A 19,549-nucleotide genomic window follows, 5' to 3' on the forward strand; every position below is an offset into this window, starting at 1 on the left:
TTCGGTGAGCGTTAAGTACTCTCTGGGTACACGTACTCTATGTGCTTGTAATGTGCTACAGGTCTGAGCACCATTGACCTTACAACATGGTAATGCCACGCTGTGGGAAAACATGAGAGGAGCCGCTGCATACAAAATTCAATGAATAGATCTTAGTGTGGGTTAAAAACGTGGCCAACATGACCTCGCTGTAAAAAAAATGAGATACTGTGTTTATGAAAGCTTTGAACCCTCACTATGTGCCATCTGTCTTCGATATGGGCAGGCACAATGCACATTTACAATCTTCAAACACACTTATGATGTTGTAACACAGACGCGTTAGTGTTTATCACGTACAGTCAAACCTTGGTTCTCAAATGTGTTGAACGATTTGGGTTTCGAGGAAAATGTGCAGCTAAAGTTTGCCTCAGTTTTCGCACACTTTCTCGGTTTTCGTACAATATTGCGCATAACAAACTAGTGTGTTTATCTTGCACTGCATCATTCCGCAGAATCAAGTGCCCAAGCAAACTGGCGACACACTGTCGGTGCATTTTTTATTGCGAGTGACTGCTACATACCCCAACATTCATCAGTTGTAATTATTTTGCATTGTTTTCTGCGTGTACACACACTTATTTTCTATAAAATGTATTTTTTGTAAATATTTGTGGGTGTCCAGAATGGATTTAAATTATTCTCTTTGGTAAAAATTGCTTCGGTTTTCTTCTGGCCTGTTGGAAAGAACTAATAATGACAACCAAAGTACTACAGTATTTGTCAGCCTGCCAATGAGGTTATGGTACAAATCCACAAAAAATGATGTTAAGCAGCATAAACCAAGAGAGAAGCTATTACATTTTGGTGAGGATCCAAATGATTTATCTTCATTTATTCAACTTTAATAGAGAGCATTTTCCAACATTTTACTTAAAGAATATCTAAGTTAATAATGCACGGATCTTAATGACCAAATACAGGATAACGCAAGAGGTGGGCATCTATTAAAACATGTCATTTGGTGCTTAGGGGAGAAAGAGGTGAGCTCAATAGGCATCTCTCAATAGGCATTCCTACCTCCTTAAGGTGTTTGCTTGAAATGTGGCATTGTCCAACTCACTGTAGCAAAGAGGCAATTAACTAGCAAAGATACTCCGACACATTGTGGCAGTCAACCCCAATGTGGGGATGGTTGTCACCCACTGTGGGGTTCGTTGCCCCAATGTTATTTGAATGGGAAAAATAATAATACAAAATGTGCACAAAACATGATATATATGATAAACATGATAAATATGAGTACATGTGACAGTTACAGTTGTCTACCAAAACAAAATTGTCCCATCAAAACCAAAGTGTGTGTCCTGTTTTGAGTTATCCCGGTGATAATCAAAACACAGTTTGCAAAATGTCTCACACCAAGTTCAGCTGTCTCCACGGAAGACTATGTAGGTGAGCTCTGTTCCCAATACCTTAAATTGCCTTACCAGAATTTGAGAGACAGCGCCCTCTATTGGTGTGATGTAATACAGTAAGTCTGACAACCAACCCATGTGACAAAACCCGGTCTCCTCTCAGTTACTATTACCAGATTACACTCTGAAGAGTAAGCATTTACTGTAAGTGTTCAGATCATCCAAAGTTTAAGACCACAGCCACGTGGATGCAATGTCATTTTCTGCCAGGTACTCACACTGTCATGATCTCTTGATGGCAAAGGCAAAAAAGCTTTCTCTCTTTGAACACCATCGGATTGTTGAGCTGCATAAGCAAGGCCTCTGGCAGCGCGCCATTGCTGCTGAGGTTGGATGCCTTAAGACAGTCATTTTAAACTTCTTCAAATATCCTGAGGGTTATGGAACAAAAAAGTCAAGTGTAGACCCAAAAAACTCGCAGCATCCGATTGGCTGCACAACAAGACACGGGACCATCCTCGGCCCAAACGAAGTTTGTCACTGGTGCCGAGTGCAGTCCAATAACTGTCAGACAGCATCTGCGAGAGAAGGGTTTTTAGAGGAAAAAAGCATCTTCAAAGGCCTTCAACGCCACAAAATTGGCCGTTTGGAATTTGCACGAGAGCACCAGATATGGGACATTGAAAGGTGGAAGAAAGTTATGTTCGCTGATGAGGAAAAAATGGAACCTTGAAGGTCGTGATGACTTCCAACGTTACTGGCATGACAAGGAGATCCCACATGAGATGTTTTCCACACAACACAGTGAAGGAGGTGCCATCATGATCCTTCAATGGAGCAATGGAGCTTCAGGTCGTGCAGGGGCGTCAAACATCAGCTGGCTGTGTGGAGGTGTTGCAGGGGGCATCCCTCATGACTGAAGGCCCTTGTCTGTGTGGTAATGATGGCTTTTTCAACAGGACAACGCCGCACTTCACAATGCCTGCCTGACAAAGGACTTCTTCCAGGGGAATAATCTCACTCTTTGGGACCATCCTGTGTGTTCCCCTTATCTAAATCCATTTGAGAACATTTGGGAAAGGATGGCAAGGGAAGTTTAAAAAAGTGGACATCAGTTCCAGGAAGTGGATGCCCTCCTTGAAGCCATCGTCACCACCTGCAGCAACAGTCCCACTAGCCTCCTGGAAAGACTGGCATCAAGCATGTCCAAACCCACAGCTATTCATTACTTAGTCCTGTTTTGTTTTTTTGTTATGTTCTTAAACTTTTGATCTTTTGACTTCTGAATAATTGTTTTGCTCAACAAATGTTTTGTTTCTTGAAATGTTTCACCTGGTCTTAAGATTTTGATCAGGACTGCAGGTGCCATTCTAGTGCAAATGCTGGTAGTTAAACTATGTTCCCTAACAAGCAAATATGAAAGAATGCATCTCTAACAGGCAACATAAAGGATGTTTTCATTTGTGCAGTGTCTTTACACGCATTTTTCCTTTTGCTGTTTGTATCTAACTTAACCACAGTCAGCTTCACATTATCCACTGAACATACATATTGTTGTTGTTCATTCTTCAAAGAGAATGTCTGCTGTCGACTCTGAAATTGTCTCAGGAAGACTTTGAACTTTGTGAAGGACATTAATGATTTTCATTCGCATTTGATAGCATATAACATTGTTCTTATGCTACTAACAATGCCCTGCCTATTACAAAGAGATCAATAGCACTTGAGCTGAATGTCATTATGGTTATTAGGCCTACTCGCCCATATGGTGATGAGGCATGAGTACATTATGCAGCCCAGTGTGGGAGTCATATGCGTGAGTGAGTTTATTCATCAGTGCATCTGTTACTTTAGGTTGAGTTTTGCGCTGTGTGGCATTTTTTGATAAAATATTTATGATGAATCGGTGATGAATACAGATTAGTGAACGGAGGTAGAGGGTGTCTCGGTGAGAGAGAGAATGATGGCGATGGGAGTGTGAAGGTGAGCAAAGAGAAAGACAGAGTGAGAACAAGATAAGCAGAGCGGAGGCACCCGAAGGCAGTGAGAATAAGTGCCAGGGGCAAGAAACAAAGACGATAAACCGAGATAACGGCAAATGATCACCACAGAGTAGCAAATGTGCAGTCTCATGCCGCTATCCTATGCGAACCTCAGCACTGGAGGTTGCATGTTTCTGTGGGCACTTTGGCCCCCCGGGGTAAATTACATCAGAAGCACAATCAGAATTTAAAATCTAAGCTGCACACAAGTCTACACCTGAATTCCATCCAGACCAAAATGAATCAGTCTTTTGAAAAAGTACACATAGTCACCCTTCTTTATCACCATGCACATGAGCACGCCGTTCGTTTTAGAACACACTGAATGGGTTTACCTGTGGAATTCAGGTTGCACAGCCGCAAAATGGATAATATCAGCACCCGAGTATGAAGAAAACCCAATCATTGGTCACATTTACAGTACATGAGTCAATGAGAATGAGCAAAAAGAAAGGAAATACGACAACTGAGCGTGAGTCATGAATAGTATACAGTCCCTCGTTTATAGCGGTTAATTGGTTCCAGACCCGACTGCGATGAATGAGTTTCCTCGATATAGAATTCAATGTTAGTAAATCAAATATTTTCGTAGTTAGAGCATAAAAACATGTTTATGACTTTCTAAATACTGTTTTTAAACATTATTAGAGCCCTGTAGACATGAAATAAGACGCCTATATCATCACATTGCGCAACACTTATGCTGCAGGGACTCGAGATCTCCACTAGCTAGCAAGCTAGCAAGCTAACCAGTTTGCCTTGAATTTATTTCTTCTAATCTTAAGAAGTCAAAAACTCACCACTTTCACACAAAATGGGAGGAGAACTTTTTTCCACTCTATCATGTCGGACTTGTCATGGCTGATTTCATGACTTCATGCAGTGTTAAGGTAATGTAATGTAAGGTAAGGTTTTGACTAATAATAGACCATAGTGTACCGTGATATAGTGAGGGAGCGATAATTGAACCACGATGTTGCAACGGATGACTCTATGTACAAATTAAGTGTTTATTTTTTTAAAGCATATCGAGGAGGTTGTTGGGTAAGTAAACGAGGGACTTTCAAAGAACCTTTTTTTACCCTGCGTCCATGGCTGGCTAAATTAAGTGCAAGGTGAGGTCATGTAATGTGACCTTCCTGTCGCCTGGTGACCAGAATAATACACATCAGTTGCATTTCAATATGTTTTGACTAATAATAGACCATAGTCTACCACAAATCGGCAGTCATTTATTGATTCATTTCTGAAAAAAAACGCGATATAGTGAGGGAGCGATAATCGAGCTGCGATATTGCGAGGGACGACTCTGGTGGAAACGTGAACAATAATTATTTGAAAGACATAATATTGAATGCGTCTGCTGCCTCATCTGAGGTACCGCTTAGCGCCCCTGTCCTTAAGGCCAAAAACAGCTAAATACGAGTAGAAGAGACCCAAGGAGCGCCATGAGGGCACACAAATACCTCACTCTCTGAGGTGCTGGCAACCAATGCTACGCTATTGCAACTGTCAGTCTATCCATCTATCCGTCCATCTATCCGTCCATCCATCCGTCCATTAAATTTATTACCACACTATACTCCCAAAGTTTTGCCTCTCTTCTGTTGTTAACATTAACAAGGACACCAGCATCAGCATCAAAGCTAAACATCAAAGCCAGGCTGCTTTTACAAAGATGCAAATAAGTTCTTATGTAAATAAAGCCACACATCTTTTTACTTGACAGAGTGGGAGAGATCAAACCAAATTGGGATTTCTTGCCAGTCATATTCATATGCGTTCACTATTTTGACTGTGACTTAAGCAAATCGGAAGAGACGGCAGGGCAGTGAAGGGCTGATAAGGTTAAAAAAAGAAAAAAGAGAATCCGAGGGAAGAAATCGAGGGCTGAGGAGGTCAAAAGGGCGATGCATGTCTCACAGAGGGGAAGCAGAAAACGAAAAAGAGGCAACAAATCATTTCTGGTTAATGTTAATGGGGACAGGGACTTTTTCCACATGAAATATAAATGGCTCTGTTGTGGGACATGAAATATACATGAAACAGTGGCTTACATCTGTATCCACTGCGTTAAGAGGCATGTCAGAGGACATGAAGAGAAGGAAGCTGGCTTGTGTGAAAAACAGCCCAAAAAAGCTCAGCTGACAGAAAGCAACTCGGAAGACACAAGAGCAAGACGAGAATGTTGACACCATTTGATCCCTTTTTTTTTCTCTTTTCTGTCTTGACGGAACATTTCAAAAGACAGCGATCAATATTGCATTGTTGTGCTTTGTTGAGCTGTTGATCCTTAGTATTCAAATGTTAATCTGACATCTTCACTTTGTGTGGTCCCGTCAGGTCCCCAGGGAATTATATACAAAGTGGGGCCACTAAAGTGCGGGGTAGTAACTATAAAGCCCATTAGGCTCACATGTATGCCTTAATCCAACAAGGCATGTTTCCTACAATATGACCACAACCCAGCGGCAGCAAGAGCTTCTTAATGCTTAATCAGTACAAATACTAAAGAATTGTAAGTCATAAACAAAACAAAGGTTATTTAGTCTTTTTACCCTTACTTCCTGGTTCTTTGGACCGCGTTACTATTGGAGAAGTAGTCAATGATCACAGTCAAGAATCACACCTTCAACGAAAGTAAAAGTAACCTTAAATGTTAGTTTATCCCTTTCATTTATCATTTATGCATTTGTAATTGTTCACTGCACCTAAAACAACAACAATGTCTTTTGTGTTAGTATTTTTGGCTTTCTGGAATTGATCAATTGGATTCGATTGATTTCTTATGGGGAAAAAGTGATTCAGTTCACCTCCGTTAGGGTTGGTTGTGATTGTGCTAGGTGAGTGTGGGTGTGTGTGGGCATTTTGGAGGGTGACTGTGTGTGTGTCCTGAAGGTCCCCATGAGTCTTTAGACTAGCAATACGCTGAGCCATTAGACTGTACAGCATAATGTCAAACAAAACAACAATAAACATAATTCTAATGAATAAATACTCTAACAAAGCAGCCGATTTTTAAGAAATTTAAGTATAGTATAGTATAATAATAGAGTGCCCCTGCCTCTCACACCCCCATCGCTGGGTGGGGTGCCCCGCTATTTGAGAAACACTGGTTTTGGTTGTCCTTAGTTTTCATATAGTTAGTTTCCTGTTTTGTGCTCTTATTTTGGTTTTCTGGTGCAGCTGCATTGCAGTTGCTGGAAAGCGCAAAGACCAAAACACAACACTTTACAGTCATTTCAAATTGCATATTTACTTTCCGAAGGCGAAACTTGGATTGTGGAGATACTGACCCCTGTGGAGCACGGTGCGATTTGATGAGGTCTACCTCGTGTGCGGATACCATTATCGGCAGGAAAAAATGATACCTATATGATATGATAGCTCATTTGTATGCTAATATCAGGCAATATTATTGGGCAACCCTAATTTGGCTTACTAAATGAACATATTGTGAGATGATTTTATCTATTCATGATTTTAAAAAATCATGTAGGAAGGGCACTTAATCTTAATTAGAGTATTTATGAACTGAAGCAACAATGTATAATAATTATTGCATCCTCGCTGCTTCTCTGCTATGATGATTCAGTGTCTAATCATTGCGCGTCTGTGAAGAATGATTACAAATAACACAAAACTGATAAAATACTCAATATGGAGCAAATTATGTAAATGCATCTGAATTAATCAAACAATCAGGGGTAGGCTAGACTCCTTCGTTCCCCATGAATCTCAATTTTTTCCAAGACATTTTGGACCATTTGTGCTTCCAAATTGTTGGCAGTTGCAGCATGTCTGTGCCCCAGTGCAAGTGAGGCTCACAATGCATTTCCCAAATGTTCTTCTGGATGAATATGCGAGAAAATACACACAAACACACACTTCAAAATAACACGGAGGCTGCAATAGCTGCAAAATGATAATGCACTACATTCTTAATTCCTGTAGGTGCAGTGTCCTTAAATGTTTTCCAATTATTCAACGCAGCAATCAGGCAAACTGTGATATTTCCAGTTGTTCATGGGCATTTCATTACAGCTGCAATCATGACACAAAATATATTATTAACCCTCTGTCTCTTTGTAGTTGCCAGGAACCAATATGAGCGAATGGGCAGTGATGTCACCATGCGCTGCGGCTCTCTGGAAAACGACGCGTCGGTGTCATGGAAGGTGAACGGGACAGACGTGAAGGCCCAGCACCGTCTGGAGGGCCCCAGACTGATACTGACCCAAGTGGACCTGGGCCACAATGGACTCTACAGCTGCTTTCAGAACCCAAACGGAGAGAGACGTGACACCATCAACCTCCGCATTGGCAGTAAGTACCCAGACAACTGTCCGCCAAATATTGTTTGCCAGACAGACATGACTCTTTAATCATCCCAGTGGGGCACGTTGGTTATTGCTGCTGTAGAGAGTCAAGACAGCAAACTGAAGTATCCACATTGATAAAAGTATGAAGTGAAACATGACATACGTGTGTATTCTTATAAATAAGGACTATTTTACAGTGTATTCATAAAGGAGGGACGCATTCACTTGCAGCTGTAATTTATACCAATTGGAAACTCAATTTTCAATTTTGTCACTCTCGCTTTAATTGCATCACATCTTAAAGCGCTCCATCATAGTTAGGTTGAATCACAGTACAAATTAGTAATTTATTCGTTAATTTAAGGTTGTGTTAAGCTTCCTCTAAGCTTGCATGATGGATGTGATGCTTGCTCCGGCTGGTTATGTGGAGTGTGACTATGAAGATGTTCTGTCGGCTCGGGCCAGGGATGTCCAAACTTTTTCCACCAAGGGCCACATACTGAAAAAGCAAAGGAATGCGAGGGCCACTTTTAAACATATATATTTTTCAAAACCAACCCATGTTGGTTTTAAAAAAAACCTTCTGAGACATGTTTAATATGTAAAGGAAAAAAAACAGCCTACATCTCAGCCTTGTGATATCAGTGACAAAGCGTATTATTAGATTGAACGTTTTACACTTTATTCATTTACACTTTTCCAAACTTGATTCCCAACTTAATTTAAAAAAAATTGCAATTGTATTCTTTTTTTGTTTTTCCTTTAATTTTTTTGTCCCTTTATGCCACCAATGAGCACTTTGGACACTTTGGACACCCCTGGCTCAGACCATTCAAACAAACGTATCTGCAATATCAACACAACATGGAAGCCCTTTAGGTCAAACAACTCCATACATTGTTTTGCTGAAATATTGCTGGTTGAAAACAATACTGTTGTTGCTTTTAATGACTATTTAATGCAACGTAAATACAGTACAGAAAAATGACGATCATATCAAGAAACGAGTGATGTGTCGGCCCCAAACAAAACGGCTCTTCGCGCTGGCTCTTTGAAGTGAACAATGGTGATTAAAGCTGTTATGCTCCTTTCAGGGGCTTTTAAATGATATTTAATCCCCGAGCGGGCACTATAGTAATTTTCCTGTCATGAAATACTTCATAAATCTCAAGGTTGTGTACTGGGCAAATCTGCCGTCTTCTGCTCTTGGTCGAAATGCTCGCATTCTGCATCTTCTTCCCTGGCCGCGCCTTCTTTGTTGCGATTGGTCAGGGGGTCGGCTCCATAAAAAAACATAAATGATTTGAGAAAGAGAAAAAAAAAACATATATGGTATGTCGCACTGGACTATAAGTCACATTTCCCAGTTTTTATGGTCGAGCTATCATCAGAGGAGCGTCATGGTGCCTCTCCTAAAAACAAACTAATGCTACAGAATCTGAAATAAGTCATTTTATATCAACTTACCTGTTTAATACATTTCATAATGTTCTCAAAGAATGATGATTTTAATACAAGACATGCCACCTGGGGGCATTCTGGTGTGTAAAAATAGCAAACAGCCCTAATTTCAAACTAAAACTTAAATTTTGTACTGACAAATTAATTAAAACAGACTGAAAATCATATATGTGTATTTACAGTAGTTAGTCAGTGGCTGACACAGCAGCTACAGTCTCCAAGTTAGACATAATTAGTGTCCTAATTAAACAACGCTGCTGTTTAAAATATGACATTTCTTAATCCACGCAGGTCTCTTATAATTATAATTGCACATTACTTACAGACACATACTGGCCAAGGTGGCAAGGTGTTGAAAAAGCAAGCACATGACCGCAGGAATTATTAAACAGATTTGAGCTGGATAAAGGGTGGAAGCTGATATCTGTTCAGCATTTATCATGGAAAAACATTTCAGAACCCTGCCAAAAATGACAGGTTTTGAAGCAGCCTAATTCATCACTTGCATGGCACTGAATATATACACCTGGACCAAGGCAGCTGTTTCTATTTGTTAGCGTTTCTAATGAAGTGATAACCTCAGGTCAAGGTCAAAGCGATATTTGACAATTTAATATGAATGCAAATAAATGTGATGAAAATCTAAAAAAGTATGGACATGCCACAGTAAACTAAATAGCGGTGCAGGTTATTCATATGATTCTTTCCAGCTGTCAGCCAAAAAAAAAACCCCAAAGACATCCAGCCAAGAGCGAGTCATGCATATATGCGACTGGGGTGTCACTTGTAACATTTCCATGCGAAACATGTGATGAATGAGTCGGTATGGAAGTGTGACAGTTGGGTTAATCTTACAGGCAATGATGAATTACAGAATGCTGCAATAATGCTGAACTGATGAGGGCTTTATGTGAAGGTACAGCACGGGATGAGGGCGCGCGATACCTAAGTGAGTGAGTGAAATACGCACTATCATCAGTGTGTGTCTTTTCACAGGTTGTAATTGTGTGCATCGTAAGGACACGTTTGTGTGGCTATTCGTCGGGGGTCAGTTACAGATTTGTGTGATAATGCCTTAATGTGCTTGCCAGGTCGTCCGTGAGCATTTTATGGCATCTTCAAGTCATCTTTTTCACAACATAAAGTCATTTTTTTTAAAATCTGCTATCAGTATCAGCGCAACACAGTTCTGTATATTTACTCACTTTGTTGTTCCCTGTCACGGTGGCGTTCTATTTATATCTGTGTTTTTCATTATGTTAACTGTCACCTACAGAACGTTGAAAGTGTTGCACAGCTACAGCGATCGTGACACCTCGACAGGCTACACTTGTCGTGATTATCGTCATGATGGCGGTTGCATTTTATGCAGCGTTTATTACTCGCACCAGGGGCTTGTTATGTTTAACACACAAAGTGTTATCAAGAGGATAACAAAGAACCATCTGTCGATGCAATGTGTTTTTTTTTGCTCAAACAGCAGTGTTTTGCTCAAACTTTGTTTTTTCTCATACAGCAGTTTGGGTCACCTCTGTTTTTTTTTTGTTTTTTTAGAATATGGTGCCACCCATTCACAATAAATGTAATCATACGTTGTCATTTTTGGGTGATATGTATTCATATCATTTGGGATTTGAAGTGCATGATGGTGGACAACCACAGTGTATCTCATCTGGTGGAGGCGCAATGTGAGTAGTCAATGATCACACAATTCAAAAGGTAGTCAAATTGTATTTAAAAATAAGAGCAATGCATTTGGTTACAGTGCTGGACTTGACATCGAAAAGGAAGATGGACAAAGAGCCCAGAATCACAGTACACAGAGAATATATAGCAGTTGTTGCACCCCTTTCGAAAGTGAAAGCTAATCTTGTGTAGAGTGAGAACATTGCATCCACTGTCTGTCTACCTCTTCCAGTATTTTTCCGTCATGTGTATGTGTTATGCAACTCTGATTGTGCTATGTGAGTGTATGTCAAGAAGCCCTTCTATGAGAAGCTACTAGACCTACAATGCACTGATCTAATAGACTGAATCTAAAGGTGCAATAACAATAGCTAACAGAGCTACATTAGCAGCAAAAGTTTTGTATTTGAAAAAAAAAAAACAATCAGCACCCCTCACATCTGGTGACACTTTAAAAATTTTTAAAATGGCATTAAATCTGAGGAAAACACTGAAGAAAAACTGAAGAAAGAGATGCCATTTTTGACCCGTGTGGAGATCTCAAGTACTGCTACAAACGTGATCCAAATATGTGATCCAAATAAGTCATCGCAGTTAGCCTCTGAAATGTACCTATTCTAAACTTAAGAAAGTGTTTCAAACTTACCACTTCCACACGGAATGAGAGGAGAACCTTTTTGTTTACTCAATCTCAGCCGTTGAATGTCGGCTCAGCTCTGCTGGCTCAGTGTAATGTAATCTAACGTCATGTCTCATAACTTTACTGATGCTTAGTGACCAGAATACTACATATAATTTGTCTTTCAATATTTTTTGATCAGGCCATAGTCAACTGCGAAACAGCGATCATTTATTAAATGATTATTTTCTGAAATACATTAAATGATACAATGATTAATAATTGTTTGCTTGTGTATTTGTTACTGAAAATTGGTGCTGATGCAATGCAGTATTCGATGTTTTGTTGCAAAGTCAGCTTTGACTGCTCTACTCGTAGATTGAACCATAATTGTCCAAGAATAAATGACGGACAGTGGCAGAGAGATAGCGAATGGTGGACTGAGATAAAAATGAAAGTGTGCAAACAATAAAAGTCCAATATATTTTAATAAGCACGAGGTCATAAAATACTACAGTTCCTTGATGAAATATACCATCCTCTGTTGTCATAACTGGGGAAATTATTGCTGTCTTGCCACTTTCATGCTTTTTTTCTCCATTCTTCTATCTATTACTGTTCTCACTGGCTGTCAGCTAAGCAATTTATAGCACCGCCACTTGGCTGCACCCTCCCAGTTATTCAGACTTGCAGCGAACACAATATCAACCGCAGTGGGTCGTATATCCAGCCCCTCACCCCAGTGACCTGTCATGCAGTCAGTCCACAGGACATATAATCTCCCAGTGCACTGCCATTCAGTGAGCGAACCTGTTGGAGACGCCTGATAGTTTGCCTGGGGGACATGTGAGCAGTGAACCAGCAGTAACGTACCACCATCATGCAGTAAGGAAGTCAGTTGCCCTGGAAGTTCCAAGTCGCTAAGTTAAAACAAGTCGTCTTAGCAGCACAACATCCACCTATGGGCTACTAAATTTTAGATACGCAATTAATATTAATAATAGTTTAGGTTAATATGCAAATGCAGGCAATGACAATCTGCAGTCGTCCTACGTGTTCACATGCAAACATTATGTTTGTTCAATGTCTGTTTCATTCAGTGCTTCTCACATAATGGACCGGCGCCCCCTTGGGGTGGCATGGTGTGGTGAGTTTTGAATTTCAATTTATTACGTTTTTTCCAAAATATATGAATTAATAAATCATCACTGTTTTGTGGTAGAATGTGGCCACAACAGGCACAATAATCCCTGGTGCAGCCATAACCCATGCCTAGGTAAAACTCAACTCTGAACCCCCAAAGTCACTTCCCGTCACCCTCCACTCAGCTCCCCCTGTCTTGGGGACACATTGACAGCAACACACACAAGCGTGAGTGTCATTTTTTTTTCGAATGGCTTATCTTTTCTTATTATGTCTACTATATTTGGTAATACGAGTGTAAAGGTGACTATAGGGTTGTTACTTCATGTGTAGAGGGCTCTAATAATGCTCTAACTTTGAAAATATTCTATTTATTGGGTAACAAATCTTACTTCTCGGAAATGTATTTATTACGGTCAGGTTTGGAACCAATTAAGTGTGCTAAACGAGGGATTGCTGTATGCTCATCATTTTTTTCGAGGTTGCCAGGTGTGTTAGTGTCTTTATTCCTGCTTTAAACTATGCTGGTGCCAGGTGGAGGTGTGTGTGACTGTAGAATGAATGAATAATGGGTTTCACTGTGAAGTGCTTTGAGTACCTTAAAGGAAAACTGCTCTTTTAAAAAAAAAAAAACAAAATTGCCCATGATCCACAATCCTTATGTGAGACATGAAAGCACATCTTTCTCTTTCCTGTGCCTTCTAAAGATATAAAAACAGCTTTAAAGAGGCAGCTAATTCATGCACGTAATGCGACGCACCTATTACGCTGACAAAGCTCACCATTAAAACACCGCCAAAAACCTCCAACGAGGTCTTATGGTTTTATATCCATGCTGTGGCCATGTAGTAACAGGCACCTTCATGATGACATGTAATACTTACAGTCATTTTGCCATATTTTTGTCATTTTAAGCATTACTTTGCTTGCTGTAGCTTGGTTAATATGCAGGTACCATTATGTAAATTGAGCGTTATTGCCGCTTTTTGGAAAGTTTTTTTCAAAAGGCTTATAGGCGGAATAGGTGCGTCCCATTACATGCATTCTTAGCTGCCTCTTTTTAGCTGTTTTTATATTTGTAGAACGCAAAGAAAAGAGAAAGACGTGTGTTTGTGTTTCACATAAGGAGGGGCACATTTTATGTAGAAGTACAGTTTTCCTTTAGAAGACGCTGTATAAATCCAATTCATTATTATTATGATTATTATTGTTGCTGTTGTTATTCTAGTACAATATATCGGTGCAATGCAATGGTGACGTGGCGTGAGGCGCTTATACATACAACAAATATCAATTTAAGTATCTGCTAAAGTATTTGCTAATTTAATAACTATGGTAGTAGCTCAGCAATTTGGTAACGTTTGGGAAAACGTAAAACCAATGAGATGACGTGAAGAACCGATTGTGGTGGTCTCATTTTTAATCTTAGCTAAAAATAATGTTCCATATTATAAGAAACCGTATGGTAAAATAAATAATCAAACTTAATGTGGCAGTTGTTGTTCCGACACAATTAGTTTTCAGTATTGGAAGGAAAAATTCTACCTTAAATCCAATTTCCTCCTTATTAAAAACCTATTAAAGAGCACTTACACTGCTCACACATACTCGCTGGTTGGTTGCTTCCACCCTTAAAGAGGCTGAGTTGTAGGTGCGTTTAGTTCCCTTGTTAAATGAATGCGCGGCTCCTCCCCACAGGCAACTTATTTTCAAGACCCTGGCACATGCCAATTGATTTAAATTTCCTTTCCCTGGGCAGCTTGTTTTTTTGTGTGGATATCCACGCAAAGACACACACAGAGAAGCCCACCCAGGGGACCTGTGCTACATCGCTGGGTAATGGATTTGTCTTGTCTTTTTGCAGACAGATTGCTATTGGGAGGGTGAGCACATAAAAGTTCTGTCTCATCTGGGACTTCCTGTTCAAACCAGGAAGCATTTGGCCCCACATGCAAGGCCGCTGCAAGAACCACTCGGCTTACATTTTAATTACTCCCCTCGCTTCTCCCGCTACTCTGTCAATCTCAGTAAACAGAAAGTAGCTACCTGCAGGATATACACGGCCTTGGAAATGAATTCAACTGTTTGTCATCCTCAGACCTCTTGGGTCTGGACTCCTTCAGCAGAATGAAAATCTGTCTTTTGAAACAAATAGGTGGGCGTTTTAAATTGAGACAGCCTGGCATGAAAGTGAAACTGATCCAAGTATTTCTACAACCACGACCAAATGCGATTTCTATTTTACCTCCGCTGGCCTTTAGATACTCACTCACAAATCTGGAGATGGTGGTAAAAGTATATCCTGCCCTTTTCATCCTGTGGAAACTGAGCAATGGCAAATTGCTTCTAATTTGCATGTTACTGGTTTATACACATATAATTCACAGTGGTGGATTTCACTTTTACAGTTCGTGGACTCTTTGACCTCACCGCAGCTTTTAGCACTGCTGTATATCACATCCGTTCTCATGGGTTGGCTGCATACTTTTGGACTGTGTGGGACTTTGTACAAGTCGTTTCCTCAAGCAGAAAGCTAACCAGTCAGATGAGGTCCACATCTTCCACCTTCCTCTACGTGTTATAGTCACTGATTTGCTGATGATTTCTCTTTTACCACCTGGTGTATTCGCTTCTCTTTCTCCTTCCCCCAAGTGTTTTCACCGTGATTTTCATTTCCGATGTTTGGGAACCACTGCTGAAACATCCTCCTCCATGTCATTAATGTGTCAAGTAGCAGTATTGTTTGATGAAGGCATGGCCTGTTTGCGTCTTTGACTTTAATTGTTGCTCAAAAAAATCCTGTGTTTTATTTTTCACTGCACATATTAGACTAAAACAGAGATGGTCTCAGAAGGGTGAGATCTTTGCACTGTTGGGTTAAAGGGGGTTCTAAGTGGAGCTTCAAAACACAAAAACACGAAATGGGAGTGAAACCAAACAATTTTTGAGTAAGCAATTTATTGCAAAAATAGTGAAATGAAAGTGAAATTGGTTGTTCATCAGCTGATCAAAAGTTGAAGACAGCAGCTTTTAAAACCCCGAATCTTGGCAAAATTGTGGATCCAATGTCATTTTCTGTCAGGTATTCACACAGTCATGATCTCTTGATGGCTTTCTGGGATTGTTGAGCTGCATAAGCAAGGCCTCTTGCAGCGCCATTGCTGCTGATGTTGGATGCAGTAAGACAGTCATGTGAAACTTCTTCTTCCTGAGGGTTATGGAAAAGTCATGCGATAAACGCCCAAAAAATGTCATCAGCCCTGAGCCGAAGCATCCGATTGGCTGTCCGTTATGACACGGGAAGATCCACAGCCTAAATGAAGGTTATTACTGGTGCCAAGTGCAGTCCAATAACCATCAGATAACATCTGCGAGACAAGGCTTTTAAGAAGAAAAAACATTTTCAAAGGCCTTGCGCCCGTTTGAAATTTGCACAAGAGCACAAAGCAAAGTGGAAGAAAGTTTATTTTTTGATGAGAAAAAATGTAATCTTGATGGTCCTGATGGCTTCCAACGTTACTGAAATGACAAGGACACCTGAGATGTTTTCTACGCGGCACAGTGGAGGGGGCGCCATCATGATCCTTCAGTGGAACAATACTGTAGAGATTCAGGTTGTGCAGGGGCGTCAAATGGCAGGTGGCGATGTGGAGATGTTGCAGGGGGCATCCCTCATGACTGAAGGCCCTCGTCTGTGTGGTCATGACTGGCTTTTTCAACAGGACGACGCTGCACTTCACAAAGGACTTCTTCCAGAGGAATAAGCTCACTCTTTTGGACCATCCTGTGTGTTCCTCTCAACTAAATCCAATTAAGAACATTTGGGGATGGATGGCAGTGGATGGCAGTTCCAGACAGTGGATGCCCTCTTTGAAGCCATCTTCACCACATGGAGCAACATTCCCACTAGCCTCCTTAGAACCTCCTTATGAATTTAAATGTCAATGTTTCAACTGGTCTTAAGAGGAGAGAAATGATGACGTCATCAAGGGACGCTCACAAATATGTACTAGATAAAATCTGTAGAGTTAACTAAGTGTAAACTGCATCTTGGAAAAATACCAATACCATCACCCCAATTCCATTTATTGTATAGCCCATGTTTCGCTTTCCCTTATTTTGGTTTTCTCCATTCATTTTTTTTTTTACCAGTGTTGCCCTTCTTTGCTATGCACACAGGAAAACTGCTGCTCGCACATCCCTTCATTGCATCGGACAACCCTAACAAATAGGAAAATGGGCCTGCTTTACAAAGTCAATGGGAAGCTATGAGGAAAACGCTAATATTTGAGAAACAAAAAAAAAATCTTGTTTTGTGCTTTGGCCTCTTTGTATCAGTTGGTTATCAGGAGAAATCTAGCATGACAGATTATTTTCCCTTTCCTTTTCTCAATGCTGCCGTTTCAAAAAGAGATGGTATACATAGCGTTAACGCATTAAAGACAGGAAAGTGCTTCTGGTGCCGACAGTTCATAAAGATTCTGTGCATCCGTTTGCGTCAATTAATGTAAGAGACGAGCATGTTTGTCAAAGGTCTTATCTGTTGAGCTTTCCTACGTCTAGTCCTCAATCTCACAAATTCATTTATCCTTCATTTTCACCCATGTGTTTTTTCCCTGATCATTGCTACCTTCCCTCGTTGTTATTGTTTGGCTTCCATCTAAGTCTCTGTATCTCCTCCTCCACTAATCCTCTTATAACAACCCTTAGTCTATCTTATTTCGCCTTTTCTCGTTATCTTCACCTTTTGTGTCAGCTTTTGACCGTGCAATTTATGCATTCTTTACAGGTAAAAGCCATGCTTACATAGTGGCAAACCAATTTTTACATGGTTTCACAATAAAATGGCTTAAGACGTCGACAATGAGTTGAAAGGTTGCTCCAACTGCCCTGTTCATAATTGTGTAGATCGAAATTGCTTGGTGCAATCGAAGGTTCAACACCAGAGTGACTCGCGTGAGCAAAATAACAGTCGGAGAAGAAGATTCTCATCTGAGGGTAGAGAAGCCAAACAGGAAATAGGCAAGGCATCAGGAAGGACTTTGTGTCTTTTTCTGTGGATTTAGCCAAGAATGAAAGTGCATGTGAAAAAGTAAGCAGTCTCAGCCGTGCCAGACTGCAGTACAAGTATTGTTCATTTAAACGTAATTGTTGAGTTACAGAAGATGTTGTTCAGAATAATTGTCTGTTTGAGACATTTGACTATCCCCAGAAGTCGTTTCACTATTTTTTTTTTTATCTATTCAAATGCTTAACTCATTCGATCCCAGCCGTTTTTTAAAAGACAACCCCTTCAGTAGCGGCCATTTTAGACGATTTTGACTGATCTTTCAAGGCACGCAGAATATTGTGTTCTATGGCTCCATAAACATGGAACCTACCAAAAGAAAGATTAGACTCCTGTCTTTTATCAGAAATAAAAGTTTGCTTTTACCTTTTTTCCGTTCTTTAGTAATCAGCAGTAAAACGTACGTAAGTTGCAGGAAAATATCAGTTCCCGACTGGAAAAGGGAGAAAAACAGCTTTTTGTGAAAAGAAAGTTTCAGGCATAACCGTGACACAAATATTTTTTGCTTTTGTGACAGCTCAAATATCTAAACAACTATAACAACATAAACAACACGAAAAAGGGGTTGCTTTACACAAAAATAACAATTTATTTACAAGTATAACACCATGAACTATATGCAATTTTCACATTTAGAAGTTAACTGTGTGTGTGCATTCGTGTGTGTGTTCGTGTGTGCATGCGTTCAAATGTTCCTACAATGCGTAACCATCTGCACGCTACACTCCTCCACGCTCTCTCACTTTCTCCTTCCTGTCGTGTGTGATTTTCCCTCCGCTTGATCTCTGCCGAGCTCTTATCAAATGCACTTCTGCCACCTTGTGGCCGTTTTTATAGCTTAAAAGTGCTCTGAAGTGAAATGCATTTGTGGAGAGTTGTGTCATCACCTCTTTTTGCCTCTTGCTCAAAAAAACGTAAAAGCTCCTCCGTAAGTATACATGAGGAGGCAACCAAACATTCCTAATTTCTCATATTTTTAAGGAAGTTATTGGGTTTGAACATCTTTGGTTTTACTCTAAGTACCAATCTAGAAGCCTTATTATTATCCTGATCCACCATCTGTATTTGGATGGCGCCTTTTTATGTGTCTCATATTTATTTATCACCCGGGGGGGGCATTTGATGCCAAATATTTTACACTTGTTTTGGGTATAGTGTGTGTGTGTATGTTCTGCAATTTGTCTCTCTACCAAGAAAGGGTAGAAGCTGCTTCCGTCTTGATTAGAATTTCTTGTTGGCCTTTCTACAAATGTGTGTGTGTGTGTGTGTGTGTGTGTGTGTGTGTGTGCTAGAGAGAGACAGCGGTCAAGAAAGAATGACAGAACGACACGGGAAAAGACAGACTTTGACCAGAAAGTATTCCCTCTGGCCTTGAGTCCAGCAGAGAGGTTGAGAAGTTTGCTCCATTGACGTCAATCAACTCAGGCACGGTCACATCTCCTTGAAAAAGAAAATAAAAATCTTTGTGTGTGTGTGTGTGTGTGTGTGTGTGCGTGTGTGTGTGTGTGTGTGTGCGTGTGCGTGTGCTTGCGCGTGTACCGGATTCAAATGTCACATGCTGTGAGAGGTAGGACTGCCACTCCCGCTGACCCATTCAGCTGACCTTGTCACATCCATTCTGTTCAATGCATCATGGACCTCAAACTAGCTTGAATCTTACGTTATTGCACAAAGCACTAAAATAGAAACTGACTAATAGTGAATATTAGGGATGCAGCTAACAATTATTTTCTTGGTCGATTAATCTGAAGCATGTTGTTTTGATTAATCGAGTCATCGGTTAGGCCCTAGGAACCAAAAACAAACGGTTA

At 40.3% G+C, this 19,549-nt stretch overlaps 1 protein-coding gene across 2 annotated transcripts in view; it reads left to right on the forward strand.

The window, feature by feature from the left end:
• The window catches only part of cntfr (ciliary neurotrophic factor receptor), a 267,316-nt gene that overhangs the window by 135,907 nt on the left and 111,860 nt on the right, over positions 1-19,549 (forward strand). For both annotated transcript variants that reach the window (XM_054757802.1, XM_054757803.1), the window contains exon 4: positions 7,532-7,765. In XM_054757802.1, the coding sequence (XP_054613777.1) occupies positions 7,532-7,765 (234 nt within the window). The remainder of the gene's footprint in view (positions 1-7,531; positions 7,766-19,549) is intronic.

The sequence above is a fragment of the Dunckerocampus dactyliophorus genome, chromosome 17 (assembly GCF_027744805.1).
Source record: "Dunckerocampus dactyliophorus isolate RoL2022-P2 chromosome 17, RoL_Ddac_1.1, whole genome shotgun sequence".
NCBI classification, from domain to species: domain Eukaryota; kingdom Metazoa; phylum Chordata; class Actinopteri; order Syngnathiformes; family Syngnathidae; genus Dunckerocampus; species Dunckerocampus dactyliophorus.